General features: G+C 43.6%; 1 protein-coding gene across 1 annotated transcript; it reads left to right on the plus strand.

Annotated features, from left to right (window-relative positions):
- Positions 1-194: 194 nt before the first annotated feature.
- LOC123992633 (WD repeat and SOCS box-containing protein 1-like) lies at positions 195-16,898 on the plus strand. Its single transcript, XM_046293938.1, has 9 exons — positions 195-530; positions 1,484-1,652; positions 5,622-5,890; positions 8,978-9,109; positions 9,916-10,016; positions 12,810-12,982; positions 13,066-13,179; positions 14,356-14,463; positions 14,859-16,898. Exons 1-9 carry the CDS (start codon positions 491-493, stop codon positions 15,019-15,021), a joined length of 1,269 nt encoding a protein of 422 aa, XP_046149894.1. The 5' UTR covers positions 195-490; the 3' UTR covers positions 15,022-16,898.
- The last annotated feature ends 312 nt before the right edge of the window (positions 16,899-17,210 follow it).

Consider the following 17,210-nt stretch of genomic DNA (forward strand, 5'->3'; position numbering starts at 1 on the left):
ATATATACTATTTGCCGTTGCAAAAGGACGGTGCACAATAAGAGTGAAATACTGTATATCAATGGTGATAAATGAGAGGGAAAACTTGAAAACGCTTACAAATTAAGGGGCGGTGCCATTTTATCACCTTGGTAACTGTGATGACGTTTGACGGAAACGTCCCAATCAGAGAGACCTCCCCTATAGAATGAAAAGATGCCATCTAGTCTACGCCTCAGCCATTGTATTTCGCCGTTGTCTCTATTCAGTGGTGTGCTGTAACTCAGTAATTTCGTCGATTTTAATAAACGCAGATTGTAGACATCCAGCTGAATTTATCAAAACCTAGTCTGCACACGGATTGCAAGAAGATATTTAGAAAAATAATAAGATTTTTTTGGGCTCACGCGATATTAAAATTAGCAGCTAGCTACCTTTTTTGTTTATTTCCCCAAAAAACCTTTGTTATTAAACCAATAGGCATTTCTCCACGGATCCGGTTTCTATTTAGATGGCAAGCTTCCCAGGTTCTGTAAATGAAAATGAAATAGGTAAGTTGAGATTCTTTTCACTATCTTGCTCTGTTGTGTTTTGGGGAGGGGTTGACTGTTTGAATATTCAGCTAGCTAGTTAATATGTATTAGCTGGCTACTATTTTACACCTTTTATCTGTCGATGACGCCATAAGTTGTCTTACTTTATGTATTTTATAGGTCAAGTCGTTTTTTCCATAAATGATATCCTTTTAACTAGACTCGCACACTAACCCGCCTGTCCCATATTCACCATGCCCCCACCGATTATGCTCCGTGGCCCCACACCAAAGACGGTATGGTAGAAACTTTGCGGCCACACACAGCGCGAGCAGTCGGCACACTTTTGTTTTCCATGTCCTTCTGTGGTGGTGATAACTACGTTTCTTCAGTATGACTCATTCCTCACTAGTCGGGGGAACGCACTGATATCTTACGCACGCTAGATGTTTTATACAACTGGTGTTTTGATGCAACACTTTTGCGTAAAAACCCGTGATATAGGTTGTCTCATTTACTTGGCCAACCATATGTTTACGGTACCCAGTTAAAATGCGTTTCTTGGACTAATAATATGTTGTGTATTATAGCCAACTTCATTCTCATTCGTTTACATTTCTAATTCTGTCAAATAACAGTCTTGACTCAATCTCTCAGTAAAAATAATTTTAAGCATCTGTTCTGACATTGAACATTCATATCCAGCTACACCAGAGGTCAGCTGAGCCTGTTGGAACCAGCCTGATCGGTGTTAATTTTATTTCACTATGAAGTGAAATAGATTGATGACTGCAGCGTCCAGGCTTGTGTAATAGAATGATAAATGCAGCATTCAGGCTGGTTCCAACAGGCTATGGTCAGTTGGGCCTGAAGCATTTTTTCTACAGTCATTCAGATGTTGCTCACAAGCACCATGTCATTATGTTATTTCTGCTTTCAATCCTAGACTGGTCTCTTGTTTCTGTTTTAAGGTAAGGCTAAGTTCATCGGTGAACTTTTAGTGCCTGTTGCTCCCTTTGACCAGAAGTCTGGGCGAGAGACCTGGACTGTAGCCTTTGCACCTGATGGTTCTTACTTCGCTTGGTCTCAAGGGCATCGCATCGTGAGGCTCGTTCCCTGGTCAAAATGCCTGAAGAATTTGTAAGTACATGTACTAGGTCTATCCACATAAAACAAATGGTTAGGCCCTACTTTAAAGGTCTGTTTACATTTTGAGGGAGGCCTATAGAGGCAACAATTCCTTTGAGTTTTGAAATTCAACCATGATGTTTCTGAATATCCTGTGCAATAAATGCACTGATTGATGTGGAGTCCTATTTGGCAGAGACAGCAGCAGAGGGCAGGGGCGCAAGAGAGACGATGAATGTGGCTGGTGTGTTGCTGGTGCCCACTGGGTATTCGTTTGGCGGCTGCCTTGCCGGTTACATTGTCTGCCGGTTTTAAGGACCTTTCAGCGCCCCTCCACTCCACAGGTCGCACTGATACATCTCACCTTACTGCACACGTACAAAGGCCACTGCAGGGTGAAACGGGGTTTGAAAAAAGTCCCATTGTAGCCCAAACAATCGTGCAGTCAACAGATGGGTCCTTTATTGAGATTTCTCTTCAGAATGCCATATTTTTAGTTATTGTTGCTTCCTGTCTCCTAGTGCTTCTTACAATATGTACTTTTGTTTTGCTTGAATATCTTAACGTTCTGTACTAGAGTCTATTTTTTTTAAAGCAACAATGGATTGTTGGTAACGTAGAGTGGACTTTCATCAATGGGGAGTTTTGGGTAAACTAAGTTGGAGGAAAGAACACTGCTTCTTGCTATTCGGGAGTGGAAATATACTCAAGGGACTTGCGTTATCATTTTGGCCCGGTGCAAAAGCTGCTTTAAAATGCAGTCAAACTTGTACAACGGCGGTCTTGTCTTTGGCAAGAGAAAGCAAAACATAGCAGCTTAGGGTTTTATTACTATGTCCTTATGTTGTAAAATAATGTAAGGTTTACTGCCATGAAGTCAACTTCTACATTTCTGCCTGTAAACCCTTCTGTAAACAATGACACATCAAATCAATACTAAAACAATGTTGAGGGCTGTAAATGCACTTTGCCATTATTTCATGGATACATCCTATTTGAGTCATAGGCCTCGGTAGCCTTGCTGACGTGGCTCACATGGTCAGAGATGTAGCGCTGACATACTGGTGTGGAGAGGATGCTGTTGCGAATGCATTATTTGCGCAGAGTTGTGCTTAATTCTTGCTGAATTTTTATTGGTTCTGACTTTTTTTGTTTGGGGGTTGATACCTCTCATTGTTTGGGCTTAAATCTAACAGTTGTATTAGAAGGGAATGATAAATGCTCAGGGACTGTAGGTGGCTGTCTGTGTGGGTGTTTGAGTGAGAAAGACAGAGGAGAACAAATCATTTAAAAAGCACAGCCTCCGTTATTGACGCATCGTGCTGACAACATCAACATAGCTTTTACAGACTCTGAAGTCGGGAGGACTTTGAGTTAGGTGTCCTCCAGACTAAATCATAGGTGCATCCAATCTGATTTCTAATATCCACAACATTCTATAACACCACAGAACTTGAAATTCATTCTAGATTCTGATAGTCCAAATTGTTGTTTACAGTTCTAGTTGTTATTGGTCTCTTTCTAGAATATTCTAGTAGTTCATTATATGTGCTATCCCTCCCTATGAGGAGGAAACAGAGGTCAGTGTGCGGTGGAGTGTATTATCAGTTGTCTTTCTGCAGAGCTGGCTCTTTTTCCACACAATAATGTCGTGCGATGCCCCCAGAATCTTTTCAGCTTGTAGACATGTTGTACACTGTTTTGTCTTGCCTATTGGGTGTTGTGTTAACCAGGCCAGAATGGTTTAGGCAAGTCCTGTCTAATAGAGATATTGTTAGAAATTGAAAACTGGTCAAGGTGTGCAAGATGCAAAATATAAGGCCAACAACTTCTATAATTAAATGTTTAATAGACAAAGATATGCATATGAGAGAAACAGACCTGCTCCTCTGAAAGCCTTTCTCAGACTTTCGGACCAGCAAGGCATGGCCTTCTTCCCCTGGTGACCGCTTTGGTAAAAAAAATAATTAACTGTTCCTTTTTCTTTATAAAAACATTGTATTTCATTTATTTTTTACTTTACACTAAATTGAATTACATATTTACTTTACTTTCTTCATGGTTTGTCGGTGTCTCTCTCTCTCTCTGGGCTTTCTTCAGGGGCTGCCTCTCTATAATTGACAAAACAATAAAATATAACATTGTGAAATCCATTAAAGCCAAGACCATGTGTTGGCTTTCACTGACTGGTTGGGCACTGGTACACACTAACAATTGTGCTATTTTTCAGATGTTGCCCTACCGGGGCTACACAGTAATATAGTCACTGCTATTAGCTTCACCACATGCATACTATGGGCCTCCCGGGTGGCACAGTGGTTAAGGGCGCTGTGCCACCAGAGACTCTGGGTTCGCGCCCAGGCTCTGTCGTAACCGGCCGCAACCGGGAGGACCGTGGGGCGTTGTCCGGGTTAGGGAGGGGTTGGCCGGTAGGGATATCCTTGTCTCATCGAGCACCAGCGACTCCTGTGGCGGGCCGGGCGTAGTGCAATTGGATACCACGAAATTGGGGTAAAGTTAATTTTAAAAAAAAACACAACAAATATACACTGGCACTGTCAAAGCTGTACAAAAGTCTGCAAACATCGGTCACAAATAATGTGTTTACAATGCCGCGTTGGTAGTAAAGCATCATTTGTTTGACTGCAACTTCTGGGATGGCTAGCTTTAGCTTGGTGCCTAGCTAGCACCAATACAATCAGCCTGAAAACAATGACCAGTAGAAACTGCAGTCATTTTCCTTATTAGCAGTGATTTCGGAATCCTTGTAAGTATTGTTGTTCTCTTGTTGACATTGAACTTCAGTTCATGAAAATAAATGGCTAGCAAGCTGCTTAACCCTGTTGCCCAAAGCTAATGTTATAAGCAGCCGGCTAGCTTCATCTGGCTAGTGAAGCTCGAACGGACCGGGTTGTGTTTTGAAGTTAGCCACAATAAGGATTAGGCAAAATAGTGGAATTTGCGGTTTGCATTCAAAATAAAATTGTCATTGACAGTGATGCATAATTCTGCTATTTGCATTCATTCTCCTTTTATTTTGAAGGCTAACTGCAAATTCCACTATTGTGGCTAATCCTTATTGTGGCTAGCTTCACATAGATGGGTCCACCATTACATTGTGTTGTTTAAGCGTTCTCTTTAGTTTTTTGAGCAGTGTATAATATATTGATATATCTATTTTAGAATAAGGCTTTAACTTAACAATGTGGAAAAAGTCTAGGTGTCTGAATACTTTCTGAATGCACTGTATCCTGTCCTCAACCTAGACTGCAGTATGCATAGTTCAGCCCATTGTGCAAATAGGCCTATGGCAAGTATTTCTTTTTAATTAACTTATTCTGCATACCGGCAAGCATTCCTCCACAGACCGGCACCGGTCCACGGACCAGGGTTTGAGAAAGGCTGCTCTAAGAAGTCAGCAGCAAATCTCTCTCTCTCCACGGCAGACCAAAATACTAATCTGTTCATTGTCTCATCCTGCCCTGGGTCACAACATTAGATCAAGGCTGAGACCTAGTGGTTCAATAGACTATACATTTGACACTAATGGCTGATTCTTATGGCTCAAGGGCCCAGATATCAGTTACGAAGACCTGCTTTATGGTGACCTCTGCACTTTGAGAGAGTACCTGGAGGCCAAATTCCAATTGGGAATAATCATCATCATAATATCGTTCTTAACAATATGACAACTTATGGAACATGTTAGCCAACCGTCTCACCACTTAGTGCTCTCCTCTTGAATGTGCATTGTTTCTTTTTAGCTTTTTGGCACCTAGATCAATTTAATTCAGGTTTGTTACATTAAAAATGAATGTGACAATTGCACTGTAGGCCAACCTGTAACTCATCTTTCTCCCTCCTTTCCCTCCATTACCCTCATTTCACTGTCTTCCATTTCTGTTCCCTTTCTTTCTCTGAACTCTCCATCTTGCTCCCCATCTTTCCACATTACCCCTCTCCTTCTATCCCACTCTCCAGTGGTGGGGAAGGCTCCAACAGAGCAGGCACTCGGCGTTTGTCGCGGCAGGACAGCGAGGGTGGAACAGTGGTGCCAGTGGGTGAGCCCAGGGAGCACACCATCGACTGCGGTGACATCGTGTGGGGCCTGGCCTTTGGCTCGTCAGTGCCAGAGAAGCAGAGTCGCTGCGTCAACATCGAGTGGCACCGCTTCAAGTTCGGTCAGGACCAGCTGCTGCTTGCCACGGGCCTCAACAACGGACGCATCAAGATCTGGGACGTCTATACTGGTGAGAACCTGATCAAACAAACATCACAACCAGCTGTACTCTTCTGTTTTCACAGTGCATCATTCCTAGTTCCATGTACCAATGCAAGTTATAGAATCAGCATGCCTGTTCTCAGTAGCGAGGAAGTTGAAGCCTCATAGGTGGGTTTATCGGACCAACTTTCTCCACACAAATCCTGGACTATGTTTTCATTCCAGAAAGTCCACCTCGTCCTTCTGCCTTTGTTCACTTTCTCACAGATCTTATATTTGAAAGCAGCACGGCCAAAATTTGGTGTGGCTGTTTACATCTATGTGAAGGGGAGAGTTCATATTATCTCTTGCCTGGAGCTCAACTGGTGCTAGCTCGCCAGTCGTGTCCTAAATGGAATTAAGGGTTTTATAATATCACTGGCCGTGCTGTGTTTCCCCTAGTATTCTTTACAGCAGCAGTGTTGGGGGAGTCGGCACTCCTGTGATATTTTTTCCTGTAGAATGACTGAGGTCACTGCTGGTGACTTTTTAAAATGACATTGTACTCTAAAATAAAAAATTCAATTATGTTGTCAGGATCTGAAATATAATTTCCCCTTCAAAAGCATTAGAACCTAGAACCTACAGTGTGGCAAAAAAAGTATTTAGTCAGCCACCAATTGTGCAAGTTCTCACATTAAAAAGATGAGAGGCCTGTAATTTTCATCATAGGTACACTTCAATTATGACAGACAAAATGAGAGAGAAAAAAATATGTATTTTCAACCATAATTTGCAAATAAATTCATTAAAAATCCTACAATGTTATATTCTGTATTTTTTTTCTTATTTTGTCGGTCATAGTTGAAGTGTACCCATGACGAGAATTACAGGCCTCTAATCTTTTTAAGTGGGAGAACTTGCACAATTGGTGGCTGACTAAATACTTTTTTGCCCCACTGTATTTGCGCAACTGAGTGGCATAGTGGCTTTAAATTAATATTTACCTAATGGGAATACCCCCAAAAGACTTTGAATGCATTAAATGCTACAAATATACTTGTCACTCCGGGGTTTTTTCTTTATCAAAATTGGGCTTATTATTTAGAGGCCCCCTTGGCCACAGATGTTTTTGCTGTTTTTAAGGGCATTTCATGCAATTATACACATTTTGTCATGGGCAGAGGAAATTTGATAAAGAAAATGAAGGCTACTTTTCTGCATTTCTACACTCATTGAGCTGAGAAGAAATTGCAGTTTTAAAGCTACTTTCCTGCAATTATTCATGTTTTGCTCTGGTTTATGTTGCGTTCTTATGCTATCTGAGTGACTCAAACATAAGTCAGTGCCCCCCCATGCCATGATATGTATTTTTATTTGGGTGATTCTAGGTTCTCAAAGATGATATTATTTTTGATCCATATTTTTTTTTTCTCCATAATTTCTGAAGTGGTCGGCAACGATGTAAATGAATATGGGGGAAACGCTGGGGATCATACACATGATTGCTGTTACATCGACCCGTTGCACAGATGCAGGATTTTTGGGTAATCTTTTAAGCAGCCTGTCATTAAAGAGAGTAGATGTAACCCTATCCCAGTAGGGTTACCTAAGTCTTCCTGATGCACACAGGGCTATAAAAGGAGTTTTATTCTAATAGAACAGCCAAGAGAATGCTCATTGTTCTGTTCGATGGGAAACCAGGTTGCCATTGCCTTCTACCCATCACGTCATCTACACACCCACTTCTAGCTGGCATCCTGTTTTGTGATCTGTGTGTTGCAGAGTCAGTGGGTTATATAACGTGTTGACGTTTGTTTTAGCCCTGCTGGTTGTTAGCTTGGGCCTCCTGTCCTGCTCCCAGTTTTTTTTTTTTTTTTTTTTTTTAACTGACAAACCTGATGGATGATGTTTGACCACGGACTCTCTCTTGCTGCTGCCATCACAGTGCTGATGTCCCAACCCTGCCAGGCTCCCTGCTCTCCTAGTTCTCTCTCTCAAACACCTACATACCCTTTAAACCTGCCTTTGAAAATGTATCTACCAGAAACACTATGTTAATGCCTACGTATGTACAAAGGACAAATAGAATGCCCTAGTCAAAGTATTTGGCCAACTTCTGTGTGGGTAAATGGTAATCTCCACAGAGTATGACTTGATTGGTGAGAGGGTGTGTACTGGGATATCACCATGTCAACCAATGATTTACAGTTAACCGCTAGCTGGGCTGTGTTGCAATTGGGTGGAGATATAGTTGTCAGGGGCCAGTCCCAGAGCCATGTTGCCATTTTCTGCTGTGCTGATGAGCGTCTATATCTGGGCTACTGTGGTCTGGTGTGTGTCATGACTATAAAAATAAAAGATGGATAGATTATACAGTAGCCCAGGATTTAATAGTTTGTTTTCCCCTTTGGCTCACCATGGAGGACAGGAAACAAAGCCTAGAGACCATAGACAGTCAGGGGATAAAGTGAACTGGTGATCTTGATTGATGTCAGAATGTCACGCTTACAAATGTTTTTATTCAATAAATAATAATATATATTCTCCAAACCCCACCACCCTTACCCTAATTGTTTTGATTAGTTTACTCCAATTGGGGGTTATTGTGATAACTATTATAATAGATTATTATACCCCAATTCGGAGTCAGTCGACTGTTGGCAGACTATTTGAGAATAACTACTGTAATTGAGTCCCATCCTCCCCTCAATGTAACCAGTGTTGGGACTGCGTATCAGGAAGCAACAAATTGCCGGGATTAAGTCTGGATTACTTTGATTGCACTTATTCTATGTCAGTCTACCCAGAGGGTATCCCATGCCACTCTGACTGTGAACACCAGGCCCAGCCTTTGAAATAGAGCTCTCCAAGGCTCTACCTCATCAGATTGAGAGAAGAAAGCCCAGTCGGTGGATCTAGTAGTTACATGGAGATTGCATTTGTGACCGCCCTCTTTCTTTCCCCCTCTTAAATTCTGTCTTTACTCAATCTCTATATTTTTGTATTTCTATATAAATTCTGTGCCTCTATATAAACTGACAGTGCCCTCGTTACTTTGCACATGGGTGAGGAACCCACACTCATTGGTCTAATTTAGTTTTATTATTAACTCTGGGGTTGTTTGCCTTTACAGGAAAGCTGTTGCTCAATCTCATGGACCATACAGATATAGTGCGAGACCTGACTTTCGCCCCTGACGGCAGCCTCATGCTGGTATCGGCATCCAGAGACAAAACCCTGAGGGTCTGGGACCTGAAAGATGACGGTAAGAACACGGAGTCCTGAGGAACGGCTTTTGATTTAGCTTGACTCAGTTTTATTATCTTGGAACTGAAACTGTTTTTCGGGGTTATTTACATAGCTTTGTACAGCTCTGCCAGCAAGCCACACTGATGCATGCAAATGTCGTTTTTGAGTGTTGAGCTAATACACATCCACAAATATTAAGCTGCTGAAGTAGGTAGCATGTGATGAGTTCCCTTTGTTCCAGTGGAATTTGCTACTGCTGCTGGCGGTTCCACCTTGAAAGGCCCCACACCCCCTGCTTGCATTCTAAGCTCACATGAACAGAGAATAATGATACATTTGGCCCAGGTCCAAGAGTAGGCTATTCTTCTGATATAGACTGCATTTTCTTATGTTTCTTCACACTTGTCTAAAATAATGGATTTATTGTGATGTAGGCTATATTACATGGATTTATTAGACTTTTAAAAATGTAGATGTTCCAAAGGTCTGCATCAGTGGCTTGCTTGTAGGCTATGCATGGAAGCCAGGATATTCTAAATGTGTGTTTTAATTCATGAGCAATTACGGCAAGACCGGCAGTTATTTGCTTGACATTCTCCATCTGACAGAATTTCATGACCATCACAGCCCTAGTTAAGCCCATTAATTAAAAAAGCCAAATTATCCCTATAGATAATCATTTTGCAGAGAATCCTGTAAACTTTGGAAACATAATCAGCAGAGCTTTGTTACTGTGACTTCATCACAATAATTTCTTAAGCAAATCATTTGTGTGCATTTTTCCATAATGTACATGTCATAACCAGCTGTGATTCTGTGTAGGTAACATGGTGAAAGTGTTGCGGAGTCATCAGAACTGGGTCTATTGCAGCGCATTCTCACCAGACTCCTCAGTCCTCTGCTCTGTTGGAGCCGGTAAATCTGTACGTACACCTGTTCCCCTTACTCTCCTTTTTGAGAACTGCTACTCTGTGTGCTATTGCTTGTGTCTAGTTATGCTCAATGACCTACCAATGAAACACTCCCACCTTCCCCCGTCCCATCAACTGAGTCTTGACCGTTATGCTTGGTGTCATAGTTCAACAACCCTGGCTGGAGTTCGGTTTGGCTTTGTTTTGAAGTTGAAACATATTTGATATTCTAATATGCATGTAGACTAAACACATGATCACACATTTGTAATAGTTCCAGTATTTATTCTCGATCTACAATCTAAACCGTTCACTTGATGTTTTAGAGTGGGGGATACAGATTGCTATGCTTTATTTAATGACCCAAATGCAGACTCAAATCATTCAAAGACATTTTCTATTAAAAAAATTGATTCCTTTTTGATACATTCTACATAAGGAGAAAATGAGATGGTTAAGAAGTTTTGTCCCCAAGATGGCTGTCCAGCCAGTGAGGGATCGGACCTCTATGGCTTCAGTCACAGATACTTTGCAACAACCGCATCAACATGCTAGTAGTTAGTTACTGTAGTCAGCTCCATCCTCCTTGTGCAGGGTGCAGCTAGATTGTTGTTAGGCTGTGTGTCCATAAGTGTCTTGCTTTCCCTGTCACAGGTGGCAGGTGTGAGTGTTTTTGAAGGGAGGGAGCGCCGCGCTGACATAAAGCAGCCGGTGCAGGCCGCTGGCTGGTGGCACCAGTGCCACTACTACTGCCGGGCTGGGACGCACTGTGCCCCTGCCCAGGGGGGCAGTCTTGCACCTACCTGACCGCAAGGTCTCCCATACGTAGGTGCTGCTGTCTCCATGTTTGTCTACCTCCGCTGTTGCAGTACCTCCTTTTATATCAGTTATGAAACTTTGATTGTAAATGGCAGTAAAGTAAAAACCTTTCCTACCCACACAGTCCCTTACCCCTCTCCTTCACCTCCTACTGTCCCTCTCTACCCCCCCCCCCCCACACACACACACTTGATTAGAAACCCTACCTATTATAGCACACCTTAACTGACATTTTGTTAGGTTTGTAGATTTTTGTCAGTCTCGCCGCCTGCCCACAGTCTAACTTGTATGAATTACATTGTTTATTTGTCTCATCAGTTATTGTAGTTTGATAGCCTTAGTTCTCCCTCGTCCTTCTGACTTCTCTCCTGTGGCCCACATTTAAGGGCCAGTCAGCACACCCGTCTGTGTTGTGGCCGCACCGCTCCTTTTGTAATGGAGTTAGTGTGCAGGGGTCAGGTCATTGTTGGCGTAAATGAGAATTGAAAGGACTCTTTGTGGCTCCGCAGACTGCCTTCATCCCCATAAATGTCCGCCTTTGTCCCAAAATTAACATGGACAATGTTGGAGTCAAAAAAACCATGATGTTAGTTATTGAATTCCCTGTTGCCTCATAATTGGCCAAAGGGCAGTATTTTCCTATTTCGGCTCCCCCACGGATATGTCCCTATGTTTGATTAGCATTCACATGTTTTTCTGTTAAAACCGAGGGAGAGAACCATAGTGGGAGAGGAAGAACAGTCTCTCATAGTGTGACTGAACTTGCTCACACTCGCCTTAGCACTGAACCAATCCTCATCCAAAATACATTCGAACTGTACTCTGAATTGCTTGAACAGAAATGTTTAAAAAGCCTCACTAAAAAGATTACAGAAAACAAGAGGCAACTGTACCTGTCTGCCATTTTGGAGCAGATTTTCCTCATCCAGTCACTGGCAACTGTGTCTGAACTGTAGAGTGGTGCAGCTTGCCTAAAATGCAGGCAGTAGCCTCATGACTTGGATTCCTTTCATTTCACACTAACTCTAGAGGAGGGCGTAGGAGAATATGAACTGAAGTAGCCCCCAGAAACCATTGACTTGATTGTGGAATGGCATTCATCTACTTTAGCGGACATGTTGCACCTTTGCTCAAGTGCAATGTTTGCAGAACTCCTTGTTATGTTTTGAATAGGCCTATACAATTTGGTTTTGGTTCTAAGTTACAAATAAATTCAACATCACTGTTAAAGCCTCCTGTAGAATTTAAATTGAATTAGATCTGTTCTGATGAATTGAAAGTTTGAACAAACGACAAGGCATGTTGCTCTTGAGCAGGCACTACATTTCGCTGGAGCAGAGAATCGTTCAAACCCATGTGGCTGACGGCTGAAAACTGTGTGCAGATGTTGCAAATGTGTGTGTCCAAAGGCGTCAACCTTTTGGCCATCAAATGTTTTTTTTCTCTTGCAGCATGTCTCTTCGTAGGCTTCCGCCGGAGGTGCGAGTCTATTGTAATCACAGTGAACTAGAACTCAAAGGGGAAACCAGTGGAGTAACATTATGTTACCTTAAGTTACTACTTGTTTTATTTTCTCATTTTTCTGTAGACCTAAATGTTAGTATTACGAAAAACATATCTAATTACAATGTTAAATGCTAGCCTCGGTCATAGAAATGACAATTTATATGGAGCACAATTTTAGCAGCTATGTTAAGAAACCAGATGTGCAAAGACATGCATTTTGTAACATAACATGGAATTGCTGCTTGAGTAGCATGAGATTTATTTGGTGCATCGTTTGGTCTGTAGTTCAAGACATAAGCCATAAAATGACACTGAGCATACAATGAATTTTCTGTTTATTTCTTGCTTTATTTTTTCTTGTGGCTTAATTTAATTACTTGTAATATAGATTCTGTCTGTTCTTACATTTCATGCTTTTAAATGCTTGTCCCTGCATAGTGTTATTCCGTGGGCTCTAACATGGACCTCTTCCTCCTGTAGGTGTTCCTTTGGGATATGGATAAATATTCCCTGATCCGGAAGCTGGAGGGTCACCATAACGATGTGGTGTCCTGTGAGTTCTCTCCCGACGGAGCCTTGCTCGCCACCGCCTCCTACGACACCCGTGTCATCATCTGGGACCCCCACATGGGCACTGTGCTGCTTGAGCTAGCGTAAGTCAGACACACCAGGAACTAAGGCAAAGCAAAGACACGATGTTAAGACCTTTTTATGTCTGTTTTTTTCTCTCCTTCAGGCACCTCTTTCCCCCCCCCTCGCCCATCTTTGCTGGAGGGGCCAACGATCGCTGGGTACGCTCTGTAGCGTTCTGTCACGACGGGCGTCACATTGCCAGCATCACTGACGACCGGTAAAGAAAAAAGCCTGAGGCCCGTGTCTGGCGCATCGGAAGCCAGCTTTAAAAATGGTTGAGATTCTTATAGCTAATGTCCACTTGTTCCTCTCTCTAAGGCGTTCTCTTCTACCTCAGGTGTAGAGCATGTGCTGGTGTATATTTGTGTTTACCATAGCTGCTTCACCACACCCTTTTGCGCTGTCACACTTCAGTGTACACGGTAAACTGCATGCTCTCTGTCTCTGCTGATGAAAACGTGTTTGCTACAGTAGCAGAGCGCTGTGAAGCAGAGAGAGCGAGAGAGACGAGTCTTAATGGGTCTGAGTGAAAGCATATCTGTTGCAGCCAGGCAGGGCCCCCTTTGCGAATTGGTCACATGACCCTCACATGACAGCCATTAATCAACTGCTGATGCCTTTTCTCCTTAGCCCCGCCCTTCTCTTCATTGGTTAGGCTGCTAAGTGTTTACCATTGAGAAGGCAGTGCTAGAGGGAGAGGAGGAACGAGCCTGACAAAATGGCGGACAATTTTTTTTTTTTGTTGCTGCCACGATGAGATTTTCAGAGAGAGAAAACATTTGAAGTTTTATTGAATAGTGAAAATAAATGGCTTTGATTTAGAATTGACTTCACCCTTTTTTACTTTGAAAGTAGAAAACCACTGAAGTGGAACAATCTGAATGAATCCTACAGTTCAGTGTTCACATGGTTGTCATGTGTTTTTATGCTGCATTTCAGCCAGCTTGTTTAGGCCCTAGTGCAGTTCCCATGTGGTCTGTCTGACCAGCGCCCCTCTTTATTTTCTCCCCTCTCTCCCCACACCCACTAACCCACTAACTCCCCCAACCCCCCGTACACACTCCCGCCAACCCCCCGTACACACTCCCGCCAACCCCCCGTACACACTCCCGCCAACCCCCCTCCCTGTACACTCCCCGCCACCCCCATACACACCCGCCAACCCCCCGTACACACTCCCGCCAACCCCCCGTACACACTCCCGCCAACCCCCCTACACACGCCCGCCAACCCCCCTACACACGCCCGCCAACCCCCCTACACACGCCCCGTACACACGCCCGCTAACCCCCCCCACACGCCCGCTAACCCCCCGTACACACGCCCGCTAACCCCCCTCTCTCCCCTCCCGTACACACCCACTAACTCGGTCTGTCGCTCCCTCTCTCCCCAGAATGGTGCGTTTCTGGACAATTGATGAGACGTCTCCCCAGGCCATCGCCCCCCTCACTAACGGTCTCTGCTGTGCGTTCTCTACTGACGGGAGTTTCCTAGCAGCTGGGTGAGGCACACACACACTCCTACATACTTACCTACACTTCCCTGCCACACACACACACCTCTCCACACACACCCATACCTCTGTCTGTTTACATACTGGGGGGGATTAATCCTGTTTGAATCGCGCACACCCTAGTCTTTAGACAAGTGGCAGGTGATCAATCAAGACTTTATGTACTGCCAAAAACGGGTCTTCCAGCTTTTTACTTGCATGCTGTAGGAAGAACAGCGACCCCTATATGTTGGTGGTTACACCCAGGCACCGGGGTCTCTTACACAACTGTTTGAACAATGTTGTAAGGTAGACTACAGCTACCTAGTACCTACCTTTTCAGTGCTGTTGTGAGGGATAGATCGACTTGGAAATAACTCTCTCTCTCTCTCTCTCTCTCTCAGGTCTCGAGACGGCAGCGTGCATTTCTGGGCGTGCCCAAAGAGCATTGCCAGCCTGCAGCACCTATGTCGCATGGCACTACGACGGGTCATGTCCACCCAGCAGGTGCAGACGCTGCCTATCCCGCCCCGCATAAGCTCCTACCTGTCTTACCAAGATCTCTAGCCCTCCACATTCACCCTCACTGCCCAACACCGCATGCTGGAAACCAATTAATATTACCTTCCTAGAAAAAACACCCAGGAAAAATACCAAAAAAATTACCGAAGAGGAAAAACTTGACTGACAAACTGTTCTGTGACAAGACACATTTTTGGGTATTTATTTTTGTAGGTTTACTTCCGTGTGTGCGTGCCATGGCCCCCATCAGGGAGCGTGGTTGAATGGTTAAGTTATTTCAGTGGCCTGTCTCTCAGCGTAAGATGGCCTTACCATATGTCACCTCTGGATAATTCTACATTATTCCTCCAATAGACTTTTTTGCTGCTGATCATTGGCCTGGTGGTGGTGGAATCAATATTGATGTGCTGTCTCTCAACCTTCTCCGACTTGGAAGCAGAGAAACCATGCAACTCCACTGACTTTACTGTACGGACTACTAAGGTTGCAAAATTCTGGGAACTTTCAATAAATTCCCTGGTTATCCGAAAATCCAGTTTGGAGGAAATGTGGAATCCGGAGGGAATAAGGAGGAAATCCGGAATCCTCCAACCAGGATTTTGCAAGTCTACTAACGACTGAGTGAGAGATGGAGGGTTCGTCCCAACGCTTTCAGTGCTTCAGAGACGGGCATGAAGGGTCGAGAAGTGTTTATGGCCACATGTACAAGTGTGTGTTTGTGTGGAAGCCAGGGGAGTCAAACTCATTTTGCCACATGGGTCTTCGCCGAGGTCTGCAGGGCTGCAAGTACAATTGATTATATTTCTTCTGTCAGAATGTGTTTTTTTTTAAAAATACCTCTTTCCATCGCTTTTGGACTTTTCGATTCTCCTTGACTGTCTAGCTTTCATTTCGATTGCCTTTTAGAAAGCTGGACTGAGTGAGGTTACACCGTTTTGATTTGGTTTTGGTAATTTCAATATCAATTGAGATTGTTTTCCATTTAAAGCAAAAAACTAAATCTAAAAGTTAATTTGAAAATGGTGTAAGTGAATGACTGCTGACCTTCTGCTGCAACGGGCTGCTGGATCCCTCCCTCAGTTTTCTGCTACCCTAGATCTCCTCAGGTCTTAACCCTTACTCCCTCGCTTGCCCAGGTGCTCAACGTGCTTTCCTTTCCACACATCCTGCCTCACTCACGCCCAGGAGGGCAAAGACTGCCTGTAGCCTACACTGTCTCATCTCAGTCTCAAAACAATAGCAACTCATGGTCTGACCTGTTTCGTTCTCATTTATTACCTGGGGGGAAAAAAATCTGTATAGACGATTGATTGATTGTGTGTGTGTGTGTACAGTGGCTTGTGAAAGTATTCACCCCCTTGGCATTTTCCCTATTTTGTTGCCTTGCCCAAAAATACATTTTAATTCAAGGTTGTATTTATCATTTGATTTACACAACATGCCTACCACTTTGAAGATGCTAAATGTGTTTTATTGTGAAACACACCAGCAATAAGACAAACAGAACTCGAGCGTGCATTATGCCCCCAAAGTCAATACTTTGTAGAGTCACCTTTTGCTGCAATTACAGCTGCAAGTCTCTTGGGGTATGTCTCTATAAGCTTGGCACATCTAACCACTGGGATTGTTGCCCATTTAAGGCTAAACTGCTCAAGCTCCTTCAAGTTGGATGGGTTCCACTGGTGTACAGCAATCTTTAAGTCATACCACAGATTCTCAATTAGATTGAGGTCTTGACAAGGCCATCCCAAGACATTTAAATGTTTCCTCTTAAACCACTGAAGTGTCGCTTAAGCCGTATGCTTAGGGTCATTGTTCTCCTGGAAGGTGAACCTCCGTCCCAGTCTCAAATCTCTGGAAGACTAAAACCGCTTTCCCTCAAGAATTCCCCTGTATTTAGCGCCATCTGTCATTCCTTCAATTCTGACCAGTTTCCCTGCCGATGGAAAAACATCCCCACAGCATGATGCCGCCACCACCATGGATAGGGTTCTCGGGGTGATGAGAGGTGTTGGGTTTGCGCTAGACATAGCATTTTCTTTGGTGGCCAAAAAGCTCAATTTTAGTCTCATCTGACCAGAGTTCCTTCTACCATTTGTTTGGGGAGTCTCCCCATGCCTTTTGGCGAACACCAGACGTTTCTGGACACTCTTCCGTAAAGCCCAGCTCGGTGTGTATGGTTTAAAGTGGTCCTATAGACAGATACTCCAATCTCCGCTGTGGTGCTTCACAGG

The sequence above is a fragment of the Oncorhynchus gorbuscha genome, linkage group LG13 (genome assembly GCF_021184085.1).
Source record: "Oncorhynchus gorbuscha isolate QuinsamMale2020 ecotype Even-year linkage group LG13, OgorEven_v1.0, whole genome shotgun sequence".
Taxonomy (NCBI): Eukaryota; Metazoa; Chordata; class Actinopteri; order Salmoniformes; family Salmonidae; genus Oncorhynchus; species Oncorhynchus gorbuscha.

Coding starts and splice junctions, on each gene's coding strand:
- LOC123992633 (XM_046293938.1), top strand. CDS start 491: ATGGCAAGCTTCCCAGGTTCTGTAAATGAAAATGAAATAG. Junction 9,110..9,915: donor CTGGGACCTGAAAGATGACG/GTAAGAACACGG, acceptor GATTCTGTGTAG/GTAACATGGTGAAAGTGTTG. Junction 10,017..12,809: donor CTGTTGGAGCCGGTAAATCT/GTACGTACACCT, acceptor TTCCTCCTGTAG/GTGTTCCTTTGGGATATGGA.